Consider the following 27331-nt stretch of genomic DNA (forward strand, 5'->3'; position numbering starts at 1 on the left):
TTAGCAGCCATCTTTATATGACTATCATGCGACCTGTCTTTTTCTAATGTTAGCATCAATCTGTACATCAGGATAACACAAACTGTCTTTTTCTAATGTTAGCAACCATATTTATATAACTATTATACAAACTGTCTTTTTCTAATGTTAGCATCCATCTGTACATCACAATAACACAAACTGTCTTTTTGTAATGTTAGCATCAACCTGTACATCAGAATAACACAAACTGTCTTTTTCTAATGTTAGCAACCATATTTATATAACTATCATACAAACTGTCTTTTTGTAATGTTAGCAGACATCTGTACATCACAATCATACAAACTCACGGCAGCACGTTTAAAATATTCAACATAATAAGTTGTGTTAACAAAACATGTTTAGTGTTGTCTATTCTAACTATTATCAAGTTATTCTAAGCCAATGTCAGGTCACAACAAAGTAAGCTAAAATCATACTTTAGTGAAGTTTTGCACTATTATAAACATGTAACACATGTAACCTTTAAACTTGATGAAATGTTTACTATATTTTATGGAGACTAAGTATAATTCTGTAAAAAAAGAACAGTTTTTATGGTTGGGTCGTATTGCAAAAATGATATCAAGATATCAGTCAACATCGATAATTATCACAATACATTTCAAATTGTCATTTCTTTTAAGTCAAAGTTTCTTATGTTTCACTCCTGAGTGAAGATTGTGATGGTAAATGTTTTATTATGGGCAATGAATAACAAACACAACACATTTGAGGTAGATCAATTACATTTGATCAATTATACCTCCTAACTGTTCCTGCACAATGCATAAGCATTATATCGATTTATATATTGGACTTTAGTTTTATTGCTATTGCTAAAAATTATATTACCCGTATTATTGATATTGTTCATTGTGCAGCCCTAAGTGATACTGTATGTGTACAGCTACATGTTTGCTTGCAGCCTTCCCTCTCAGGAACACTTTGTGTAAAGCACAATTAATGTTGGACTGAAAAAGAGCAATACAACATGAAGATGTGTATGTGTATGTGGCAAAAATGATCAAATCAATAAAATGTATAATTTAATCTTTGTATATATATTTTTTGAACAAAGAAATGGATTAAAAAAAGTCTGATCAAAGTTGCCAAAATGTGGGCTATTCAACACCCCCAGCTGTTGTCAGTCAGTCTATGGAGTCTCTGTGGAATGTGCTCCACCCCCCATCACTGACCAATGAGGTGTTGGCCTCAGCAGCGCATGCTCTCTGAAGGGGAAGGTTTCTTTAAAAAGATCCTGAGCCTAGCAACAGGAATGTCCTTCAACTGCATTATGAATTCAGGCTTTACAAGGGAAGTGAGCATAGCCTTATGTTGACTAACTGTGACATCCCAAAAAGTCTAAGTTTAGCTTCACTCTCCATTTGTCTACAAGTCACCTAAATATTGCAACATGAAATTGTGAGATGTACAATGAGAAATGTACTTGTCACACATGAAACAGCAAAAATCCTAGTAAAGATCTGTTTAAGAGCATTTCTATTGGTTCAGCTAAGGCAGATTGTTAATGGTGTTGAGCAAATTATTGCTAATGAAAGAAAAAACAGGAAAAGTTAAAGGGTATTTCAGAGGGTTTATTTTACTGTGCTCAACACACTGTTGATATTCAAGAACTTGCAGTCAATGTAAACAAATGTGACATTCAAATGAATTACAGTTTGCCATTTAATATATAATTACAGATTTTGTTTAGTAGGCAGTGGGGCCAGGACAACTTTTACCGTGTGTGTGTTTCATGTTTACAATTTTATGTTATCACTTACTATAACTGATAAGTTTACTATGAACTCACACTAACCTGCAACAAGGATCCATTACTTATAATAGCCCTGTCTTTGTCAGAATAGGAAGGCAGAAATGCAGCAGTCTGCTCTGTAAAGAGAAAAGCACATAGAGCATAGTTGCATAAGGGTGTGCCTGAACATACAGCAAACTCAGCAACAACGACAGGAAGGATTACATTCCTGGGTGTTGAATTCTAAATAAAAGCATACACAAAAGTCATGTTTGACAGCAAATACCCATGACTGTGGACATAAGAACAGGTAGGCTATGTTCTTATGTTTACCTAAACTTAGCAAGACAAATTAATCTGTATGCTGATGTGGTTATCTTCAGCAAACACATTTTGAGTGTGGAGTTTAAGGGTGTGGAGTCTATGGGTGAAACGTATCTCCAGTGCCGGTGTAAAACAATGTAACCTGATCACTGCAGTCACCGTCAGCGCTGCTTCTCTGTGCAAAGTTCATGCCGTCCTCTCAGGAAGTGACGGCCCCTTTCAGCTAAAGATTTGTTGTGGCAAGAAAATCATGCTCCACAGATGCAAATCTCCTTCAATGAGCAACCAAATCAAGATACAGCTAATGCTCAGGTACTTCACGGTGGACTCTGTGGGTTTGAGTGCATGTTAGCCCACAGTACGCTCCTCACTTAGAAGACGATCCGAAATCCTAACAAATCATTTCAGCTTTTGTTTTATTAAGTGAGAAATGTCACAGAGTCCGACTCAAACCAGTCTGAGCTGAATTTCTTTCTTTGCCTGGAGGAAGACCCAGGCTCCGTTGTTATTTGGTGCTGCCATCTTGTGGGCTTTGATCAAATTGAATAGCTCCTCATGAGCATGGTAGAAGGCCAACACTCCCAGTGGTGGGTGTGCGCAAATGAAACGAGACATCAAAAAACAGACAAAATTTAACAGGCTTTCTTCTGTCTTTGTTTTCAGATAAATGTCAGCCCCCACAGGTCTGCACAGTGCAATAAACGATGGCTGATGTTGTTTTAAAGTAGTTTTATTGCAGGTTTCCCTACCCACAAGCCATTAGATGGTTATTTGTAGGTGTGAATTGAGATGCTGGTCGACTTATTCATCATCTCCCCTGCAGATTGTAAACCCAGAGACTACAGAAAATAGAAGAGGGGATGGATCATTAATTGTGTTCCTGACGGAGGTTGATTTTGTGTTTTCTGTATTCCTGTGGATTTGCTGGATGTTCATCACCGTCACTGATCAGTTGACTTATCACTGTCTTGTCTCGTCAAGATTTTTCCATCGTGACCCGTGAGTCTGCTGCCCTTCAAAAAGTCTTGTGTACTGAGAGAAATGCTGCCTTCATATGCCGTTGGAAATTTCTTAACTATCAGTTGTCCCACAAATGTGCAGTAAAGAGATGACAGACATTAACAAATGTGACACCAAGATGTTACCCCTTCCTGTTCAGCATACACAGCGCCACTAACCTACAGCAGATTTTAGTAGTAGACTACAGAGTTAGTGCTATTATCATTATTGTTATCATTAGATGTCTTTGTTTTTAATGTAGAACATAAACGTACCTGTAGCATGTTTTCTCCTTTAGATTTCCTGTGTTATAAAACAGAATAGACCAGAGGGTCTAATAGCTAAGAATACGACACATGTCGTAGGGAACAATGATTGAAATCCAATAACGAGAGTCCCTCTAAACAGGCCCTCGATCACAATGCTCTAATCAGTTGCTCTAAGGTGTCCCTTGGTCGACACCCAGGGGTAAAGGTGATCGAGCGTTCCCTTTTCATAGACGTATTTAAGGGTTAACTGACATGTTTTTCTCAGGTTTTAAGTCCCTAAATTGTTTTTGTTGCCTATTATTTGATTTTGCTTTATTGTATTTCTGTATTTCTCTTATGGTTTTTATTGCACAGCACTTTGATCATCTCTTAAATAAACTTGACTTGACTTACCAGTGAGGACACCAGGGTTTTGTCCTTTTTCTATTTTGTGAGAAACATGATGTGTTTTCCCAGCTAAATGGGATACATTTGACTTTTTCCCCGGCAACTTTTATATAATTTATCATTAAAACACTTTTACCATTTGTCTGCAATTACCAAACTTCCATTTCAATGCTGCACCATGTGGGTCAGGATCACAAATATTTTATTGAACCACAGGGGGAAATTGAATTTTGTTACAGTCGCTCCAACCAATAATAGAAACACATTCAGACCATACAGACAATATAAACAGCAATACAAAATATAGGTACGAGTATAAGATAAAAAAAGGGTGGGGGGGGGGGGGGGGGGGGGGGCGTCCACACTGTCATCTGGCCCACATACCGTGTGGAATGATGCACTTGGGCTGTCCGCTCCTGTTTTGCCAGGTCTGGGCCACAAGTGTAAGCCATAGCAATTACCGCAAGTCAACCAAGCATTACCAGACTCACATCCATTTGGTCTGGGCCACAAGAAGACCAGAAGTGCCGCAACATTGCCTGAAGTGACCAAATCCATAGTCATCTGGGAAGTAAAAAACAAAGTCGGATAAGGATATGTAAAAATTCAGTATATAGATTATTACAATATATATACAACAGAAGAAGTACTTTGTCTGGCACATTAGGTTAAAATGCCATTTTGCCAAATGTTTTTCATCTTTAGTGTTTTATCTTTTTAAGTGCTTTTAGGACAGGTGCAATATTCAACTCACTTTTATTCTGTATTATTATCCTGGGTCTTACACGACTTGTCCTTGTGTACTGTTTTTTGTTCTTTGCGGCACAATGTTCTGTTCTGCAGCTGCACTGGCAATAGTGCAGAGTGTAGAGTATATTTGATTTGAAGATAACCATAGAATCAGATCTGTATCTAAATGAATAGTTTTTCCTTCTACTGTTGAGCTGATAAATGCATTTTCATCATTCTCTATCTCTTACAAACACAGAGCTCGAGCTGCCAACATCCTTCTCTCTGATGACAGTCAGTGGGAGCTGGGAAATACGACTGTGGCCTGAATGCAACACCAGCCCACACAATGCCACTGGTCTCCAGCAGCAGGAGCAGAGGGCCAGGCTGCAGACAGAGCTCCTCCTCTAGAGGATAATCCTCATCTCCTCACCAAGTCCTAATACAATCAGGAAGGAATCACACTCACCTCAAGGAAAACTGCGTCTGGACGCGACTCAACGTAGAAAACCGGGAACAGGACAAACCCATCGGACCAGAAGAGACATGGATATTTGCTTTGCACGTTTTTCTCTGCTGTGTATAATCTGACTGTGAGAAGCGGATCCTCTATAATGTGACAGCTGTTGTTGAATTTCATCTATTGAGGAGAAACTCATCCAACGTCCAGCTTGTGTGTTATCATTGTTATTCATTATCATCATCATCATCAACGTCATCATCATCATCATCCAGCATCACGATGAAATACAACCTGGTTCTAACTCTGCTCATCGCGGCTCTGTTGCGGGTCAGTGGCGAACCTCAAACTCTCTCCTCTCCCGCGATGCTGTTAAACTCGACATCCTCCTCCTCCTCATCTTCATCGTCCGTCGTCAGCGAACATGAAGTGACTAACGTGACGGATGATGCGGTGGGATCCCGCATCTCCTCTCTGATGACGCATCTGCCAACTCTGAAAAACATTGTTATATTCATCTGCGTGTTAACAGCTGCTCTCATCACGTGTCTGGTCATCAAAGTGGTCAGGTAGGAAGGACTTGATCGAATGCAGCCATGTGATGCTGAATGATAAATGTTGTATATGTGATCGATCAATCGATTAGGAACATGTGGTCGTGTCAGGCTCCATGTGACAGTGGAAGGTCTATAGGGCCTATTAATAATAATGTCCCTGAACCTGGCAGTGCTTCGTGTGCCCTATAACATGGGACCTATGTGAGTCTTATCAGTGTCTATGTTAGGGAACGTATATTTTTACATTGATGATCATAACCATAATAAACCTGGAATAGTGAGGAAATAAAGTAAGAAACTATCTAAAATGTAAAGAAAAGATACGAACACATATACCAGTATAGTACACATCCATACAAAGAGAACAAAAAAAAAAAAAAATCTCTTTCAAAGGTTATTTTAATGAGCCTATTGTTTTAGGGTTTAAAGAGGCCATATTTGTATATCGGGGCTGCAACTAATGACTTTATTCATTGGTGATTAATTAATTTATACTATAAAATATAATTTCAGAGTGAAAAGGTCCATTTCAAAATTTCCAATGCCCAAATGTGCTCATCAGAAAGCTGTAGAAGAAGAGTAAAACACAAATCTTTACATTTAAGAAGCTAGAACCAGAGAACATGTGGCTATTGTTGCAGCCAGTTATCCAAATACACTGGATAATTGCTAAATCAATTATTTCTTAGCAATTATCGCTGGATACTGCTGAGAAATAAATGCTTCCCACGTCATACTTGCCAGATAATACAAACTGGCTCGTACCAAAGTAGCTACAATAAAATTGGGATGAAAAAAAGTAAATTTTTGTTAAAGCTGTAAATGAAATTGATTGGAGAATGTTTTTCACTCAGTGTTACAGTATGTGTTCCATCCCCGTCTCATCTTTGGCACTGTTTTAATTGGCCACAGATCAGGAAGACGGATCAGAAAAACGAGAAAATATGATATCATAACGACGCCTGCAGAACGTGTTGAGATGGCCCCGCTTAATGAGGAGAACGATGACGAGGACGACTCGACGCTCTTTGATATCAAATACAGGTTTGTGGTTTTATTTGAACTCTCTTCATTTCTATTGATCCTACAGCCCAAATAAGACCGATCAATAAACCGGTCGAGAACGTTCTAAAATATTTAAGAAGTTAGGCCTTTGACAGAGGAGACGGACGTCATCTGAAATTCACACTGTACGGTAGATTTATTTCCACAGGAATGCTATCTATTTTACCCTTTGAAGAAATACAATAAAGTAGGGTTTTGACTCAATCCACTAAAACATCAGTGCAGATTATATAAAACGTAACCTTTTGCAACACTTTGAAATCGCCTCGCATTACTTGTGTCACAGTTTTGCCCTTTTTCTCAATGCCTCTGCTTATCTCACTTCTTACAATTGTAGTCATAACACCCCTTTAATCATGATTTGCCTAAAAGCAAATCAACTTGGAACTCTGCTTTGATTATGAAACCTTCCAGGTTGGCACCAAATACAAATACCACACAGACCGAAATGAAACAATTGCATTTGAACATGTATTTTTAAGTTATGCATTTGAACGTGATGAAATCCAGTGTTGACTTTAGGTTTAACCCTTCCGTCTTTTCAATTGTTCTTTGACACACAAGCGCTTCCTCAAGGGAAGGTATGACGCCCTGTTTTGCCGGACTTTCCTGACTTGCAAGTCATTAGTCCGCATTTTTCCTGGTCGCTATGTAGCCCGGAGTAGCAGAATAATCTATGTTGAGTAACTCTGAGTTTCACTTTCTTTTCAGGTGAATCCCAGCGTGGACGTGCATATCTGATAACTCCCGTTTTGCGCAGGACAACTCAAGTGGTTCCCTTTTATTACATTTTTTTCTGTGGTCAAGTCTAACCAAAATCATTCTTAATATGCTACTTGTGCATGGCTTTAATCTGTGTTGAAAAGACTGGAGCCCCGTGGATATCATTGTTTGCTGCTTGACTGAGGCCTCAGTCACGTTGCCCAGTTCTTTCCAATATTAGAGATGAGGATGTTTCCTCTAGTTACTTCAATCAGGCTGTTGGGAGCCTGGAGGTCAGTCGTCTCCATAACAAATCGGCACATGCGAATTAAGCATTTTATTTTTACATTGCCCCAAAGTTAATGTCATCTACATCATTTTTTTTTGTGCTTAAACTAAAGTATGAAGTCTGTTAGGCTGCAGAGTTTGTGTAGGAATCAATGCCTGCTTTGATCCATCTTTATCAGAATGCAGGGTTAATCGAGGCTGTTTGTGATCTAGTTTGTAATCTTTAAATAAATACCAGGTGGCCTCTAAAGTCCGTTGATGCACAAAAATCTTTAACATGCAACAAATCTCGTGCAGAAAATACTTAATTCTAATGTAAAATTTGCACATAAAGACAAATCTAGTTCTATACACAGTAATTGATTTTTTAAACTAAACTTTAATACCAAATATATCTACTAACCACTTTATTGTGCATATATACTGTCGAAGACGCTCTGTCTTCATGGAGTAAGCATATATTTTTTTTACGGTGTGTTGTTTGAAGACATTCCTAGTTTGCTGCTATCTCAGCTGAAGTTTTACGTTTTCAAAATTTTATGAAAATCTTCAATACTGTCGGTATATATTTGTATTTATGGAAGACATCCATATGCTGTGAATGTGAATGCTGCAATCTGTTGTGATCAGGTGTGTTCGATCCATAGTCTGTATAGAAAGATGGACGACGCCTCTCCACTTCATCCCACTGTACAAAAGTGAAGCCAAAATATCTGAAATCAAACATACGAGAGGAATGAACACCTAGACAAACATCGGTGTGATAAGAACTAATTAAAAAGACACAAACCGTCTTTGATTACATTTTTTATAAATGTTTATTTGGACTTTTTAGTTTGGTCCATGTCCCATCCACTAATATGAAGTAGGCGGGGTTTACTACCTTTACTACAGCCAGCCACCAGGGGGCAAATCAAAACCATTTGGCTTCACTTTTTGAGCGCGTCCATGTCGTCCATCTTTATATACAGTCTATAGTTCAATCATGTGATTTAAAAAAACACTAAACAATATCATCAACAGGTTTAAAGACTGTAGTGAAGTATGTAACATGCACAATGTGCACACAGTGTCTTACGTAAAGTCAGAAAATATCATGTCAAGTTGCTCCATTAGAAACTATCCTCTAATCTGGCTTGTCGTGAGACCAGAGTTTGTGTGTGAGCAGCCAGTGCTGTGTTGCGTATAATCCCCCACAATCATTTCCATTAATGGCTCACTGACCTTTGTAATGTTTAACTTGAAAAGGGCCTTTTTTTCCTGAAGAGTTGCTTCTCTGTGCCACATGGAGTTTGGTGAAGATTTTGAGTATTTCTAAATTTGGGTGAAGTATTTTGAAAGTTTTTCATAAACCAGTCACAGCATGGGAGACGATTTTTCATGGGTTTGTGTTGTATCCGTTTAGATTCAGAGGAAGCTGGGTGAGACAAATCATCAAAACACATGGTTCAGTACAATAAGTAAAAGCAACATTTATGGGATTTTTCGCAGCTTACAGATACTGGCTTTAATGGTAATAGTTTGATATTTGGTTTTAAAAATGGAGGTTTTACCAAATCTAGACCAATAAGTCAAACATTCTCCCCATTAAAGGTTCAGTGTGTAGAATTTAGTGGTGAAGTTCCATGTTGCAGCTGAGTGTCCCTCACCTCACCCTCCCCTTCCAAGGTGTGGCAGCTTTTAGTTGTGATTAAAAACTCAAATGTTTTTTAGTTTTGTCCAGTTTGGACGACTGTAAAAACCATGGCCTCCTCCATAGAGAGGACCTGCTCCCGATGTATATATAAAGTATTTAAATACAAAGGGCCCATTAGTTGATTACACTAGTGAAAACATCACTAGGGTTATTTTATATTCAATTTCTGCCAATAAATCCCTTTCACCTAAATCTTACACACTGAACCTTTAAATATGTACGAAGCCACTCTTGCAAATGATGAAATAACAGAAGCTGGTTTGTCATATGTCCTACATTTCTTATTCGGATACCAAATGCAATAGAGTGATTCAAAATAAATGAAAGTCCCCAAACCTTCCTCGCCTCTGTGCACCCTGACTGTAATCTCAGTGGCCTAACACTGCAGAGGGCACCTAGATTAGGTTTGCGCAGCACATGGTGTGGGTGTTCTAGGTGACCTTCTGTTTAAATCCAAACTGTTATTCGATAGTGCACAGTGGCCTACAGGTGCAGCTGTTTTCAAATGACCTCCATCCCTGGTTGAATAAGAAAAAAGGAACTGCATCGCCCTTGTGCAGCCTTTTCCGTCTCTTTCTTGACTTGAGAAAGAACATTGTGTATTTCTCCTGTGTTGACATTCACAGATAATCAGATACATGTATTATCATTGTTTAAAATATAAGTGCTAATGATGTTAAACAAACCTTCAACCATATTTTTGATATAAATGTTCTTCGCTGTACCTTTTACTGTTGGTTGTTATATGCTTTTTCAATCGGAATATGTTTATTTCAGTTTAACTTAAGATCCATTTTTGTTCCTCTGCTAAATTATTCCTTGTATGTCATCCTACACTGTTTCCCTCGTCCATCTCAGTAAAATCTTTTAAATGTTATTTCAAGTCGTGTGTGAAATCGTGGAAAAACCCGTCTTCTGTTAAAATGCTAAATCTGGACTTTTACTGTAACCGAATCATTCGCTGACGAAAATTCCTCTCGTAAAATGAATCAGCGTCAGTGTGGTAGCTATTTGAAGACTGTAGCTAATTTCTTCAATCCCGCATCGAGGCCAAAAACATTAAAAGGCGACGAAAAGACTGTCTTGGAAGTTTATTGAAAACAAAGGCCCTGACTGGTCGCGTACGCCACAGTCATTTCCTCAGTTTCCATCTCTTTGAAACACTGCTGAAATAAAACCCACTTCTTTTCAAGTGTTTTAAAAGAAGAGGCTTGAAGTTTTGTGTTTTTTCCAGTCTCTTGTTTTGTGTATTTTCTGCCACAGAAAAGTACATTCACGTTGTCATAAATATACACTTCACATGTCCTCGAGACATTCAGAATATTTAAAAGAACCCCCAAAATTGAAATATACTTAAGTTGTATGCATTAAGACAGGACAAACATGCAAAAGGTAATATTGGTTTTGTCGGACAGTAAACAGATGAGACACAACGTACAATATACATGAGAAAAAGCAGCCTATAGTGAACAATACAACACAATCCCCACAGTTTCACAGCAGAATGTCAGCTGAAGGTTTTCCAAAACCAGACTCTGGGTTAATTAACTTAATAGTGCTGGTCACAGAGCGCGTCTGTTTTTTGCCTAGCGCAGACGAGCCTTCACAAATAAACCCTTCATTGTTTCACGCTGCTGACGTCTCTAGTGCCACTTTGATGTCTATTCTTAACTAAACTGGCAAAGAAATAAGGCCAACATCAATGTCAACAGGCACATCCTGTCAAAACAACACTTTTATGGACTAATCACATGAGGCGGGAGCGCATGAGAGGCTACTTGTTTATCTGCAGGAGCTTTCGGAATATTTCAAATACTTCGGTTAATTATTTGTATTAACTGTTCCAGAAAAATACCCCGAAAAGAGTTTACGGCAAAAGGCCCAGTGTCCTGACGACTCCTGAAAAACTCCCTAAAAACCCGACAGACTTTTACTGAGGTGGAGCTTAGAAGTACAAAAATACAAACCAAGAATTAAATAGTTTGGAAAAATCAGTCTGGTGTTGAAATGGAGTTTCATCCCTGGCAAGAACTACAAGTCGGCAGACCTGCATTAAAATACACTTTTTTTGCACATTCTGTTAGTTTTTTAAAGTTTCAATGAATATATCTTGGCTTTAGAAGCGAGTAACACGTTCAAAACAACTACGAAACTCTGTCTTTCCTGTAGTGCATGTGATTGGTCCAATTTGAAATGGGCAAGTTTAATTATATCATAGGCACAAATACTGGCAGTGTCATCAAATCCACACATATCTTCATCAACCTATATTGGTTGAATACTAAACGAAAAACACATTATAGAACATTTCAATGGAATTAAGACAAACAGCTCCTCAGCTCTTCCTCTTCTCAGTGTTGTTGCACTGAGAGCGTCGCCACCTCTGTTCAGGAATTCATTTAAAGCACATTACAGGGCTCATTTCTTACAGTGTAAGAATATCACCACTACATTCATGTACTGTTACTACCACCACACAGCTACAGTCTGACAAGTCAGTGTGGAAACGGCTGGTGTTCTTAAAGAGAAGTTTACAAAGGAGGTTTACTAAGCCTGTGTAAATATACTTATGTGAACAGCCGGTACAATCTCACAGGAGCCGAGCACAATCCAACATGCCTCTATCTGTTCACTGGCTCCCAAGGTAACCCTACAATTCACTATTTCAATTTAGGCTTATGAATTAACTGTTTTAATATGAACATTCTAAAAGGTACTTCAAGCTACAAAAGCATACATGTCAAATGTCCTCGATCAGAGGGGAATATAAATATTGAATACTTGATCAACTGGTTTATCAAAGAGCCTAATAAAAAGGGGTTTGTCATATTTAAAAACAAGTGTTTGAAGAGTTGACCCACTTTCCTTTCATCTTCATCATTCGCTCTCAACTCTCAAGTGCTTCCATCTTGTGGCCCAACCGGAGACTCACAACATTCATTTTGTCACCTCCACAAGCTGTTCACATTCTGAGTAAAAACATACACAACATCTTCTTAATGAAGCCCTATCATATTCTAAACTTGGACTTTTCATTTATGGCATCTTATAACTAATTTAAATGCACAAATGGGTTTTGAATTATTAAATCCTAGAAAAGAATCACACTGGGAACCTAGTTTAAAGTGAGCTAGACAAAAATGGTTTCATTATTCAAATTTTGTCATAGAAATCTCATTAAAAGATCAAATGCACCAGAGAAATTAGTCACTAAAAGAGCTTGTAATAGAAAAACAAGTTTGTTTGAATTACTGAAAATAAGTTATTCAAGTTTCATAAAAGTACAGTAAGAAGAAAACTGTTTGTACAAAGTCTACTCAGTCAAGATGATGGTTTCCATGACAATCTTCCATCAAGCTACTGGCTCTGAAGCTCCTTCTGTGGTTTCGTCTCAGCGTCGCAGGTCCCAGTGTGGAGCCGGAGCGCCCCCTGTCTGTGCAATGCGTTCAGGGTCCTGAACTCCAGAGGCATGGTGTGTGGACTGGACCTGGATGTGTACTCGTACTTCAGAGTGTCGTAGTAGTGGTATTTGACCGGTTTGCCCTGCGGGTCGAGCGCGAACGGCCAGAAGCCGTAGAGATGGATCTCCTCACAGAAGCGAGTGGCCATCGTGTACATGAGGAGGCCGGTGGTCGGACGCTTGATGTGGACGTTGTTGGTTAGCCAATACCTGTTGACAAAGACAGACAGAACATTAACTAGAAAAATCTGAAAAGCTGCTTCTACACATGCACTGAACTGCAGACCTGAAATCTTCCAGAGGGGCTGCATGCGAGAACGCAAATACCAGAGTCACTTGCTCCAGACATTTTGCACGACTTTTCCTGCATGTTCCCTGGTGAAATGTCCACGTGAGCTCATGTCAGAATGCAGCGGGAAAAATTCACAGCGAGTGGGTGGGTGTGATGAAGAAGATTCTAGCACGCGACGGATGTGAGACACAAATATCTCAGGATTAAAGAGAAGAGCCATATACCTAGAAGACGCTGGCAAAGATGTCAACTTAGAAAGACAACGACATTCGAGAGAGAAAATGTGATTTCTGCAGAATTTACAAGTCGTGTCCTGTCTCCTGCTTGTGCTCCCCAGACGCCAATCCAATATTTTTTAACACGTCTGATCCAGACAACCACCTGCTGCGTTCTACATATGAGAAAAGATAAGCTGCGGAAAATCTCCGCACCCAATTTTCCAGACATTATCTGGACTACAAGTCTGAGGTACAATCTGTTCGAGGTGTCCACAGCTCTTTTTTTAGTAAGCAAAAGGAAGTCAGTATTCATGAGGAAGCAATACTCTTCTTCTTCAGTTTCTCCCTCTGGGTTTGGAAATAAATTATAATACAGTCTGCTGGAGCTGAATTCTAACAAGCCACACATGTAGAAATTGAGAGCTGGCTGTGTATGTTTTTCTGTTGTCGACCGAGTAACTGCCCCTTCAAGAACTTTTCACACGTCCATTCACAGATAATCAATAAGTGACCTTTCATTTTCATCCTCTTTTCTGAGCGGATTCATTCCCCAAAAATATCAACAAGTCTAATCTTCCAAAAACCATTAAACCGTATCTTCTCACTCAAGCAGCTGGGAGATTAATTGATTTTGAAATTAATTTCTGATAAAAAAAACCAAATAGACAACAACATCACACACTCAAACAGCTTCTCGAATATGAAGATTTGCTGTTTAGCATTTTTGACTATTTTCCTTTTTATTTTCATTACTTGCAGCCTCATTCTCAACACGGCAAAACATGGTCATTCCACACATTTCAAAATTCAAAACCTACTGGCTCAGGAGTATTTAATCCATTGCCACTTCCTGGATACCAGCGCAGTCATCTGCACAGGAAACAAAAAAATTCTGTAGCTCTAGTTTCAAGCCAAACACAGCACAACAGAAATAAAGGGAGCGGTGCAGTGAAAGACTGATTCTTCTCACCACATCGGCAGAGCTTTAAACTGTAAGCAAAAAAACTCCTGAAGGCTGAATTTGAGATTAGTTTTCTGAGTGTTTGCTGAGCACATTGGTTCTTTTTACTGCAGCAGACGTTTAACAATAACACTATTTCACAATTAAAATAAAGCCACAGAGCAGGAAACCTTGGTGTGGACTTTGACTCAGATTTAAACTGAAGGCTCACGTGGGTCTCAATATGGGGCCTTTAAAAACATTAGTGTGAGTGACAGAGAGAAACTGGTGTATGCTTTTGTCATGACCAGCCACAGCTACTGTCTGGTCTCACCAAAACTGTCATACATCAGCTGCAGGTGATTCAGGTGCTAACATTACTTTTGTACTAAAGTCCATAGAACGGTTGTCAGTAAGATTCTGTACAGATTATTTTACTGTTCAAACACTTTATGGAGGTGCACCAGAATAAATGTCACATATGCTCACAGAGTATAAACCAGTACGGCTCCACAGGTCCTCTAGTAAGAATCATTTAGCTAAGGACAGGACGTTTTGAAATCTTGTAACCCAAGCTTTAAAAAATCTCTTTAGCCTGGCTTTTGATTAAGTACGGTTTATTATTTCATTTTTACTATTAATTTAATGTTATTTAATAAAAAAAATTCTGTTAAGATTATAGGTATATATTCTTATCCAGTTTGATTAACTAGTTTTTATTGTTAATTTAGCTTTTAAAATCATTATTTTAATCTGTATAAAAGGTGCTATATAAATACAGTTTGATTGATTGCTAGAGAATGAAGTAAAGAGAGCTCAACAGGATGAACCTGCAGCAGGTTCACGGTTCTGTCATCCTGTATCCCGATACGAGAATGTGGACGTTTGCATTGCTATTTCAGACTTGTATTCTGAATCATCTCAACCCTCCTGACCTCTGAACTCTTGTTACAGTGCGATCACATCCTGCCCTCAGCAGCAGCCTCAGGATCAGGGGGTCAAATGTCGACCGCCTCAACGCAATTTTCCTTTCCACTCACAAGCTCATTTTTCCAGCCTCTATGCTCTTACAGCCTCTCCCAGCTCTACTCACACTCTCCGTGGTTAGTGTGGAAGGTCGTGTGGAGATGCAGAGGTTGTGCTATTTAAAGCGGTTCACGCGGCGTGAAGGGCGAACAGTGGGCAGGTTTCCAATGCAGCCAAACACTACAGCAGGTGATGAGCATCCCAAACAACCAGAGAGAGAGACGATCATGTGATGTGGCAAATGAGCAGAGCCTTTTGTCTCCTAGTGAACACGATGAGGTTCAGCCTTATTGAGAAAAGGACAAGGTCAGAGGAAGCGTTTATCAGAGACCACGAACAAAAAGGACAGAGGAATGAATTTCACCTGAAACAAGAAATCAGGGAAATTATTCTCTCTGGTAAAACAATGATCTCTCAGACGTTTGACTCGTGGCCCAATTCTTCCCCTTTTGCAATACCGAGTGTTAGTTGGGGCATACAGAATGACATAATGTGGTCACTGACCAGCAGTGGTTTTTAACGAGGCAGGAAAGCAGAGTGTGAGAGAGAGAGAGAGAGAGAGAGAGAGAGAGAGAGAGAGAGAGAGAGAGAGAGGGAGGGAGAGAGAGAGAGAGAGAGAGAGAGAGAGAGAGAGCAAAGGAAAGCAAAAAAAAAAAGCAGAGAAGCATTTTATAAAGGCCTGAAGGCAGAAAAAAACACATGCACACAAACGCTCAAAAAAGATCCTTGACCAGCTCTAAAACAAATCATCACAAATAATAAGGATCAACAGAATGTACAAACTAAACGAGTCCTGATTAGTTCATGTTCATGTGTGCTTCTCCTGAGCTTCATGCAGAGGCCTGGGAGCAACAGAGTCTAAATTTGGAGTCAACAAATGAGCATTTACATTAACACAAACTGATCTCTTCACAAATTCATGTTGTCATTAGAATTGCTTTTCATAAATGCAGACTGTGAATCAGTGTCAACATCAGTGTGAAAGGTCGACGATGAACATCTGGTCAAACTGTGGGAAAATAAGCCTCAATTAAATGAATAGTTTGGGGGAAATGCTCATTTGCTTTCTCAATTAGAGTTACATTAGGAATCAATAGGTTGCCTGGCAACCTCACAGTGAATTAACTGTGCCCGCCTGAGAAATAAAGCAGTGAACGCCCGGAGAGAGCACAAATGGCTCTGGTAAATAAAATGTTAGCCTACATGTCAGTCTCCACTGAGATAACCACTGGATGAATAGAATTTTATTATTGACTGGAAATATAGATGAATGAAGCATCTACACTTCATCAGACTATCCAAGATACGAATGCTGCCATCTTTTTTCAATGACATCATTTGACTTGTACTTTGGCGTTTTTGTTTGCTCTGTGTCCCACCAAATAACATGGAGGAGGTGGAATTTAGGAATGATACTGTAGCTAGCCACAAGGGGGCTATCGAGACACGTTGGCTTCACTTTTGTGGAGCAGTCATGTCGTCCATCTTTATATTCTGTTATTTATAAATACATGGTCCCTAAATGATTATTTCAACAAACAATATCCTGAACTCTCCTCCTGCTAAACAGCAGCATGTTAGCTTTGTCACTAGTAACAGGATTTACACAGAGCTGCTGGATTAAACAACATGAGTTGTTGGTACGTGTAATTACATCCACCAAGGAGGTTATGTTTCAATTGTTTGTTAGTTGGCAGATTTACTCAAAAAAATACAGAACCGATTTTCACGACATTTTGTAGCGGATTCGAATAAACGGTCGGATCAGGACATATAGCATAGCATATAGCTAAGGAGCTTTTAAACTTTGAACAGAGCCGAGCAAACTCCCCCTGTTTCAAGTCTTCATAAGAGAGGTACTTCCTGTTCTTCTTATTCCCTGTGAGTGTATATTTTAAAATGTCAGACTGTTCCTTTGGGAGAGACAAATGATCCTTGTCCGCAAATAAAACTTCGTTTCATTTCGTTTCAGGATCAAACACATTTCACACTTAATTAAGACAGATGTGGTGAGACAATTCGAGTGAGAAGACGAGAGGCTTCCTCACTCTGGCTGCCTCAGGTGATTAGCTTTAATTCCCCTTTATAAAAATAGCCACCTGGGCTGTAGATTAGAGTTTGCCAACCCCTTCATTACTGCTCTCTCAGGTGGGCCTGAGCTGTGATCTTACCCTCTGACAGCGTGGAGGAGGCGCAGTGAGGGGAAGGCGGTGCGTACGTCCACAGTGTGCAGCAGGATGAGACGGAGCGCCCACTCCACGCGCTCCTCTCCCCCCTTGGCCATGAACGCCGGGATCCACAGCACGCTGCCGCTGAGGCTTTGAAGCCGCTGCAAGAAGCGATCCCTCCACTCGTCACTGACCAGGTCCTGGAAGGCCCGCTGCACGACCGACGGGTTCATGGTCACCAGGTTGGTCCGCGTCCCCACGTCCCAAGAGTATTCCTCCACTGGGGCCAGGTTACACCTTGGGACAAGTAAGCATTGGTCACTCAAGATCAGTGACATCAAATGTGTTGATTCTTATCATACATGAACCATAGGCTGTATATAAAGATGGATGCCCTCCTTAAGTGAAGCCCAAAGTGTCTTGATCACCCCCTGGTGGCTAGATGCAGTATAGTTCCTAAACTGCGCCTCATTTACAGTATGTTAGTGGATGGGACATGGACCAAACTAAAAAGGCAGAACAGTTAGAAGTTATTCAAGAGCAAATTTAAGTTTGGTTTTAATTACTTATTTGATGCTGTGAAAACAGGTTGAAATGAAATGATTGACAGCTGAGACTGACTCGGGATTGGTCGGTCATGTGTATCGGCCAATCTCTACAGCGCAGACTCTGTCTCCAAATGACGTCATATATATATATATATATATATACACACATTTAGACTATAAAAACAGCTTAAAACCAGCTTGCTATAAGTATTTCATTGGAGGAGACAGGTTCATCCTATTGATGACAATTCTTATCACTGCATTTAGTAACTGATAAAAGCTATGATGCATTTATAATGAGCACTCACACACTTTTCTTTTTATTAACTCACACACTTGTGAAGGCAAAGCCTGAGACGTCTCAGTGTGTCGCTGACTCTAATTAATGAGTTCATTTAAAACAATTAAGAGGAAAATGAGTGTGTGATTTCAGTGGACTATTGCTCCTGACTGCTCCTGTAGCACCCTAATGAATTTTAAGAGATTTTGTACAAAGACGGGTAGGGGAGCCTGTTCCTTCCTTTGTTTTGTTTAAACTGGGACAAGTAAACAGGCCAAGAATCACCAATATTGATAAAGAAACATTTTATCATTTAAAGTTAATTTAATAACTGTAATGTGGGTCTCATGCATCATTTATACGCTACTTCATTTATTTTAATTAACTCCAAATAATTAGCAAACATGAGGTGTTTCATTTAACAATCAACTCTTAAATCTTTAATCACATGCCTGTTTAAACACAAAAAGTGTTTCTAACAGTAAATAAATTTGTCCTGTGTGAATTCTCTGAATTAAACAGACGATCCCTGTGCGTATGTGTCTCCACTTCCTCCCACTGGATACGAACACCTGTGCAGTTGTGATCAGGGGATGTAGCCGCGGTAGCGAGGTACCATCGATACACGCGCTCGGCCAATCATGAGTCCCGTCTCCGCTGTCAATCATGACATTTCACCCAATTATTATAGCTTCAAATAACTAAATGAAACCAAACTCACCACAAAAACGAGCACTTGAACATTCATCAGTGTTATAAGAACTACTTAACAAAACATAGACCATCTTTGCGAAAATGTATAAAGTAAATGTTTTTCATTTTTGCATCTGTTGCAGGTTAGAAGCGTCATCAACACCCCCCCCCCCCCCCCCCACTCGCTCACGGTGAAAGCAGTGGGGGATCCCCTGCTGTGTTCTCACACCGACTTCTGGATTTCTATGGACTTCATATGAGGAGGCCAGGCAGCAGCAGAGAAGCAGATAACTTGAGATGGATCCATTGTTTTGGAATCAATAATATTGACGTTAGTATCAATGCTCAAGAAAAGACTTTGACGATCAATCCGCCTCCGCTCACTGGAGAGAGACAAGAGACACTGTGTTCTTTCAATGGGAGCTGTCAGTTTTCCATGGCTGCTCATGTTCCTGCTTGAAATCTGACGAATGTGCACCACCAGCCGACATAAATTGTTAAAACTTCTAATAATTTGCTGAGTAGCGAGTCATTCCTTGATGTTATTGTCACACTGAGCTACAATCATCTATATCTCGCACCCCAAAACACTGTCAACCTACTTAGTGGAAACCAAGCGCGGGGCAGAGGACTATATTTAGCCGAGACATTATCTCTCCATCTCGTACGCGAATGCCAGAGCAAATTCCTCAGCTCCTCAAAATGCCACATCTGCTGTCGTCTGCCTTCAGCCAACCATTAGTGCCGTGCCCCGGCATTATCATCATACTGCCTCAGTCCATAAATCATGACCTCCCCTCATCAGCATGAGCACTTAGAAAAGACAAGACACAAAGACAACACGCTCGGTTTCCGAATATAAAAAAAGGGACATTTAGACACTTTGAGGCTCAATCGATCAATCAGCTCGATGAGGTGCTACCACTGACGGCTACTTCCTGCTCCCTTTACACAGCGCTGATTAATGAGAGGAGGCTTTTACACTAGAGATACACTACCTCTGCAAATAGTGCATGTTTTGTTAGGCTGTGCACACAATACTTTCCCATTATAATAGACAAAATTTACTTTTGGAGTACGAATAGTGACAAATAACCCGCTCAGTGACTCTTTTGCGTGCAACTCAAACACGGGCTGCTGGCTCCACAAACACAGTTCTCCAGTAGAATGAGAGCAGGACCCCTGAGAGTACCGGTGTGTGAAAAAACGCTCAGCGCGTTGCTGCTGGATCCCAAAGCTTTTCAAAATGTCAATTTCATGTATAATCATGCATTTAATTGCTGTCGTTCTGCCAGTTTTGTTTCCGACTTTAAATCGTTCAAAAGCTGCGACAGTGTGTTCTAACAGTGTGTTCTGCAGGAAAGTGCAATTAATATAATTCCAGCTGTGCGACCACCGACTTCAAACCTGAATTAAACTAAGAACTCCAGAGAGTGATTATCACTTCAATGTGAATTATAGTCTTGGTAAAAGTGAGATAAAGCCAAAACTGAAACTAATTTGCTAATCCATTTCAATTACATTTCACTTTAACCTGCGGGTTTTATTAAGTCAAGAGGAACATTTCCAACCCTGAAATCACAAATTCCGTTTCGGTGAGAGAGGACAAAAAAAGGCCAACCTGATAACGAAGTCGTGAGAGTCGATCTCCTGTCCGCAGCTGCTGTTCAGCAGGACCCCAGAATTCCCCACGATGGCGCAGCGCCTGTGATGCTGGTTCTTCATGGGGGAAACAGTCGGCAGAAGTCGGTAGAGGTTCTCTGAAATGTTGGTCGTGCTGTGGCGGTCGAAGACATAGTGGATGATGTCTCCAGGTTTCAGAGTGCCCTTCAGAATGGAGATGTCTCTCTCTGGATCGAGGAATCTCAGGATGTTCTTCCTGTGAGAAAAGAAGATGAAAACGAGTTAGGAAAGACTCGTGTTTGGTCGAGCGTAAAACAGGTAATTAAAAGAGATAATTGTGGAGGAATCTGCCTGATGAGGTTGGAGAGCGTCTTGTTGAAGGTCCAGTTGTTTGACGAGAGCTTGGCGGTCGTATTGGAGCTCGGCTGATGACGATGATTTGTTTCTGTGCTCAATCTTGTCAGAGCGGTTGGATCTACGTGTACTGGAGTCTTTCTAAGAGACGACAAAAAGTCATGTTATAGATACACAGTGATGATCTTTACAATTCTCATCATTATTTGTGTACATTTTCATTCTTTTCCCCTAATTAAAGGCTTTTATGTGGCATGGTATCATATTTTAGAGCATTCTGAGATAAATCTACTATTTTGGGAATGTAACATTTAGTACTGCTAATACATTAGTCAGTTTCTGCAGGTTTCAACAAGTTCAGATTAAGAACATAATCAATGAAATGTAAGACCAATGTCAAGTACCACAGACATAAAGGAATCTGGGAGCCCCAGAATTGTATCATTGAGAAAGAACTACAAAACACAGAGACCTTACAAACGGTGCATGCTGCCGAAACACTTCTCTTAAAAGGAAAGAAGAATCTCATTCTAAAGTGCAAAAGAAGTAGCAATAAATTTAACATAAAACGACCATCCTAAATGTATTGAAGACCTAGAACATAATATTTTTATGTATTGAAGACTTTCAGACCTAAATTCAGATGATTGAATTTAGACCTTTAAAGCGCCTGCTGAAATCATTGTAAGTACAACTTAATTTAGCATTAACATTTTATATATATTTACTTTGATAAGTATCAGATGGAAATATCGTACTTTTCATTGCACTAAACCTATTTCGCTTCTTTAGATACCAGGTACAGATCAACATAATACCCCCTCAAATAATATATATTGCATTGTAATGAACACAACTACCAGTATTATAAAGTAGTTTAAATTAGATCCAGCAATAGTAAAATGCTATTTATCTATTGCAACAGCAATAATAATGGTTTAATCATAAACTACCCCTAAACACAAAGGTGCAATTTTCTGCATGAGTACTTTTGATATACTTTTGTACTGTTAATTAAAGGGCCAGAAATTGAATATAAAATAATCCTAGAGATGTTTTCACTAGTGTGTTTCATCTAAATTGGATGAATTGTTGTTTCCTTTACCCTCGAATGGGCCCTTTATATTGAAATACTTTATAAGTACATCGTGAGCGGGTCCTTGCTACGGAGGCTGCCACGTTTTTGACAGTAGCCCAAACTGGACAAACTAAACATCTTTTGAGTTTTTGGACCACTGAAGACTACCACAGGTTCTCTTCAATGTTTGGAAGGGGAGGGTAAGGTGAGCGGTATTCCGCTGCAACTTCACCACTAATTGTCACTATATTCTACACACTGAACCTTTAAGTACAATATTAGATGCAGAACTTTTCCTCGTATTGGAGCATTTTTGCACAGAGGTGCTGATCTGAATCCGTTCTCCACTGTGCATAAACAAAACTTCCCTGCACATGGAAGTTAAGAACAAGCAATAAAGGTTTATTATTTGAAACACAGCATTTTTTACTTCCGTGGATCCCACCACCACATTGATGGGTATTTATAGCAGCTGCCCTCTATACCCTGACTGTGAATGACTCACTGTGTTAACAAGGCTGCATAGGAACCAAAGTAGTGCAGATAATCATATGGAGTTAGCCCCCCACCAGTGGTCTGTACTTACTGTATGTATTTGTGTGTGTGTGTGTGTGTGTGTGTGTGTGTGTGTGTGTGTGGAGATAATTGGATTTCCTACCTTGTGTGTGGTTTAGGCACAAGCCTCTGCAAGTTCGTCTTCTTTGAACGTCCAGTGTTCCTAGTGGAGAAAGAAGGCTTTAGATTGAATTATGATCCTTCCTGTAATCACAATGTGTAACAGTAAATGAAACCCACTGTAGGCTGCTCACTAACAGGCGCACTCCACATCCTTCTCTTAAGATACAGTGAAGGTGAGAGGCACGTATCAAGGTATATTTAGAGCAACCCACCGTGGGCCCATCCGCTGATGTAATGAGGATAAATGTGGCCTTAATGGAGCCACATTATACTGTCAGGAGGTTTTTCTTTTCACAGGGAGGTGAGCAATCTTTTCAGGATGCTGCTTGAATGCGCCGGCCAAGACGCGGTTACAGTAAGCACTGCGTATTCTCCCAGCATTCAGATTAGTCAAGTTTTGCACATCATGACCTTGGCCACATGTGGTGAAACATGACAGCAGTGCGGCGCTGAAACAGAGAGACACGCCGCTCGGACAGATCTATTTATTAGTGATGTATTAAGCTGCGTTTATGCAGACACACACTTGGTTCTGCTTCTTCTTCCCACGGGCAAAATCACAAAACCAATATGACCTCATTATAAAGTGAAACCACAGTCGGGGTGATTGCATTCCAAACTAAATGTTGTTGCTGAAAGAGAAATGTGATAAAGACACACACACACACATGCACACACACGCACACACACACACCCGCAAAGACAAATGAATGAAAACAAGGGGAGGATGTTGCAGTGTTGATGTCAGGACATGTGGCCTTAAAAGCAAAAATTAAGAATGCACAGTATTTTTCTTGCAGGTCAAATGCAGGCGGGACATGAGTGTGTGACTGGGAAGGTTTTTGCTGCACTGCTCCAGATTTCAAAGTGTGAAAAAAGAGAAATAAAAGAAGAGGAGAGCCTCTTTTGTTCTCTTTTGTTGTCTCACACACACACACACACACACACACTCTCTCTCTCTCTCTCTCTCTCTCTCTCTCTCTCTCTCTCTCTCTCTCTCTCTCTCTCTCTCTCTCAGTGTAAATGTATCCTATCCCGCATGCCGGCTGCTGCAAGACAAATAGCCTAATCCTTGGAGACCCAGGCAGGCTGCTGTCTGAACAGCTGCTACTGCTGCACCCAAGTGTTACAAATGAAGAAACAAACCACACACAAATTCTTATATATATATATAAATACACTCCACATTCAATGCAAAACTTCAACATAAAAATGCACTCATTTATTACACTCATCCCCCCCCCTTCTACTTCATAGATTAAATCTGGGGAAAACCTGCAGGAAACAAAATAACCTGCAGGACAAGAACACAATAGACTTGACTCTACTCTCTCTCTCTCTCTCACACACACACACACACACACACACACGCACACACACACACACTCTCTCTCTCTCTTTCTCTGTTGCGCTGTGCATGCATGCGTAAAATGAAGGTGGGAGACTTACGCAGTTTCTTCTTCCACTTCTGCAATATCGTCAATGATCAGGACCACCACCAGCAGCGTGAGCAAGCCGAACATCAGCGTGCGGAGCAGAAGCGGCATGGCTGAGGGAGGAGGAAGAGGAGGCTGCAGCCGGGGGACCCTTCCTCCAGCAACACACACTCACACACACACACACCGTGTTACATTCACCTTTGTTGTGTTTCATAAACCGAGGATCCGCTCGGTCATCTCTTTGTTCTTATCGCCCGATGAGGAGTGGGACCCTCCCGTACAGACGAGCTGCGGTCCTTCCCTCCTCCTCCTCCTCCTCAGATGATGAAGAAGATGATGATCGCCGTGTGTTTTCGCTGCAGCCGCCTCTCTCCGCTGTTCCCTCGTATTCCCCAGTCAAACTTTGGAAGCGTGCTCCCACACGGAGCTGCCAGGGGGGACAGTGGGATGTGGAGCTGACCACATGGAGTCTTAAAGGCGCAGGGGCCGACGCTGCTCTCGAACCTTATACAGACAGAACTCCCTCTCCGGGTGATGCTGGAGTCAGGTGTGGGAGTGAGGGAGCACCACACGGCAGCTTCAGCACCTGGGGAGGTTAGGCGTGGTGTGATGATCGCCTACCTTTTACAATACAGGTCAAAACTTGAATGGATCAGACACTGATGATGACTTTTTATACTTTCCATCCCCTGTGGTGGGAAGTCACATGTATGTACTTTACAAGGGGGCGGTGCAGTGGAGGTGCGTGGAGGGTTCCTGGTTTGAATCCTGGCTCTTTGAGTGGGATTTGCATGTTTTCCATCTGTCTGCGTTGGTTTTCTTTGGGCTCTCCTTCCTCCTCTCACAGTCCAAAGACATACACATTGGGGTAACGATAACTGAGGCGGATGTGGCTCAGGAGGTAGAGCGGAGCGGTTGAGCCAGGAGGTCGGCGATTCGATCCCCGTCTCCCCCATTCCGCATCCCTTAGTGTCCTTGGACAAGATACTTCACCCAAAATTGCCCAGGCAGTGTATGAATGATGTGTGAAAGTGCTGCACATTAAGGCAAGTGTTAAATAAGTATAGACCATTTACCGTAAGTGGAGACAGGTATATGTTTGTCTCAGTAGGTTGACCTGTCCAGGGTGAACTCAGCCTCTTCAACTGGGACAGGCATAGGCTCTCCCCAGTGCCCTCAAAAGGATAAGTGTTATAGGAGTAGGATGGATGGATATATTTCAGAGGGCAACAGTGCAATGTATGTATTGGTATGTTTCTTTGGAGGTTTAGATTTTACACAACAAAACATATGACAACATTGTTTAGGATGCAGCTCAACACATATATTTATATATATTTATATTCAGTCGTAGGTATTTTACATTGATAGTTATTTAAACACTTGAATAAGGGATCTGAATACTAATGAAGATACAAACCGGTTGAACTGCAGCAGCAGGTCTGAGGAGACGTTTGATTTCTTGCTCACATTTTGTATAGCTGTTAAATTATGGTCTGTTAAACCTCATTTATTGGGAGGAAGTCAGAGATGAAAGTAATTTTACTTCACCCCCCATTTTGTGCTGAGACATTCCCACATAGTGACAAATGTTGGATGTAGCTATTGTTTCAAAAAGTGGTTTTGAAGCGTACATTTCTCAGTTCTGTTCCACTGCTCAGGGAATTTAATCTTTTTTCAAGTATAAAATGGCAGGGCTGCTGATCTTGAGAAAAAGAAAGGCACCAGGCCATTTATTTCTGTGTTACTTCAACTACCGCCGGCTCTGCTCTGTCTGGACCTTTCTGATATCTTTTAAATCTTTTATTTATCCTGGAAAAAAGCTGGTGATGTTTGCATTTAGTTGAATCTTGCCTCTGAGGTGTTTGCTACAGCTTAAGCATTTTCACTTTCACATTTTACATCTGCAAATGCAGCAACAATTGACATTACAGTGCACTAACAGCTGTTTAATTACCTACTGGTGACGCCCTGAGTAAACACGTGTTCAATCTTTAATTATGTATAAATGTTTGTCCAGTGGCCATTTTCACTATATCAGATGAACTGGAAGCTACAGGTTTCAGTAATCACAGTATGTGGGGGCAGCCACATTTGAATGGTTCTTTCATCTTTCATAAATAACTAAAACATAAATTCACATGTTAGCTAAAGCAACTACAGTTTACATTATTATATTATATATCATATATTACATCGTTGGCACCATCATCTTTCAGGACTTTCCCTCAGTCCTTCTTGTAGTCGTATCATTATCTATCTGCTGCCTGTAGCCGAAGCATACGGGATGTTAACTGCACACATAACACACGTTTAGTTGTCGTTTAATTGCAAATGAGGTATAAATGGGTCCATTACAAATGGGTCTTTTAATCTCATGCATACATTAGCTGCACAACAGTGTCGCACAGACATGGAGAAAGAGCTAATTTACATGAAGTGAACAGTGCAGCTGGAGCCTTGAGAGTGCACGTAATGATGACAAATAATGTAACTGTAATAATATCTAACATCTAATGATTATTCATTATCTGAACTGTATGTTGTACATTTGACTTTAGATACAGATATTGTATGCGCTGTCAGTTCATTCTCTTCCGTCTGTGTTTAACATTTGGCCTTACCTCATCTCTGTTTACAGCTTATTGTTGGTGCAGCCAAAGGAAAAAATGTTATGTCAAGGCCGACATATACACTGATGCTGCAGGTATCGTTCCAGTCAACTGTGTGAGGCACAGTCTGATGTACAGCTTCATGTGCTGCTTGGATGAGTCAGAGAACAGCATCACAGACGCTTTAACCAGCCGGATGAAGTGCTGCACCCGTTAGTCATCCAGCCTGTGGAAACACTGGAGAGATATACGACACACGAGCTGCTTTTACTTTACTGCTGTCTTGCTTTTCTTTTAATTGAATGATGAATTGAAGTGGTGTGTCCTCTTTCTTAACTGCTATGGAGCCTCTTGAGAGTCTGAAATATTTGAAACTGAAAAATGAATTATGCAAGAATGTGATTTAACCCTTGATGTAGTTTCTTAAATCTCGAAATTGTGAGGATACAAACGCTGCCATCTTGTGCTGGTGGCATCATTTGGAGACTCTCAGCCGTAGTGATCGGGGGATGGAGTCCCGGTAATGAAGTCCCACCGATACACTGTCAACCATGACCTGTTTTTATACGTATAAGTGTATTTTGACTTTTCCCTTTATGTCCAGGAGCTGGGGTTTATGACCTATACTGCAGCCAGCCACTAGGGAGCGATCAAGACATTTTGGTT

The 27331-nt window shown here is 40.5% G+C and overlaps 2 protein-coding genes across 2 annotated transcripts; one reads left to right on the forward strand and one right to left on the reverse strand.

Moving 5' to 3' along the window:
* Nucleotides 1-4804: 4804 nt before the first annotated feature.
* fam174b (family with sequence similarity 174 member B) lies at nucleotides 4805-10462 on the forward strand. The gene is made up of 3 exons (XM_034588292.1): nucleotides 4805-5517; nucleotides 6418-6549; nucleotides 7282-10462. Exons 1-3 carry the CDS (start codon nucleotides 5231-5233, stop codon nucleotides 7283-7285), a joined length of 423 nt encoding a protein of 140 aa, XP_034444183.1. The 5' UTR covers nucleotides 4805-5230; the 3' UTR covers nucleotides 7286-10462.
* st8sia2 (ST8 alpha-N-acetyl-neuraminide alpha-2,8-sialyltransferase 2) lies at nucleotides 7362-24533 on the reverse strand. The gene is made up of 7 exons (XM_034588291.1): nucleotides 24252-24533; nucleotides 24064-24163; nucleotides 22595-22654; nucleotides 20856-20999; nucleotides 20503-20760; nucleotides 17364-17657; nucleotides 7362-12926 (listed from the first exon to the last, which is right to left on the reverse strand). The coding sequence occupies exons 1-7, from the start codon at nucleotides 24265-24267 to the stop codon at nucleotides 12614-12616; spliced, it is 1185 nt and encodes a 394-aa protein (XP_034444182.1). The 5' UTR covers nucleotides 24268-24533; the 3' UTR covers nucleotides 7362-12613.
* Between the last annotated feature and the right edge of the window lie 2798 nt (nucleotides 24534-27331).

Source organism: Hippoglossus hippoglossus, chromosome 6, assembly GCF_009819705.1.
Source record: "Hippoglossus hippoglossus isolate fHipHip1 chromosome 6, fHipHip1.pri, whole genome shotgun sequence".
Classification (NCBI taxonomy): Eukaryota; Metazoa; Chordata; class Actinopteri; order Pleuronectiformes; family Pleuronectidae; genus Hippoglossus; species Hippoglossus hippoglossus.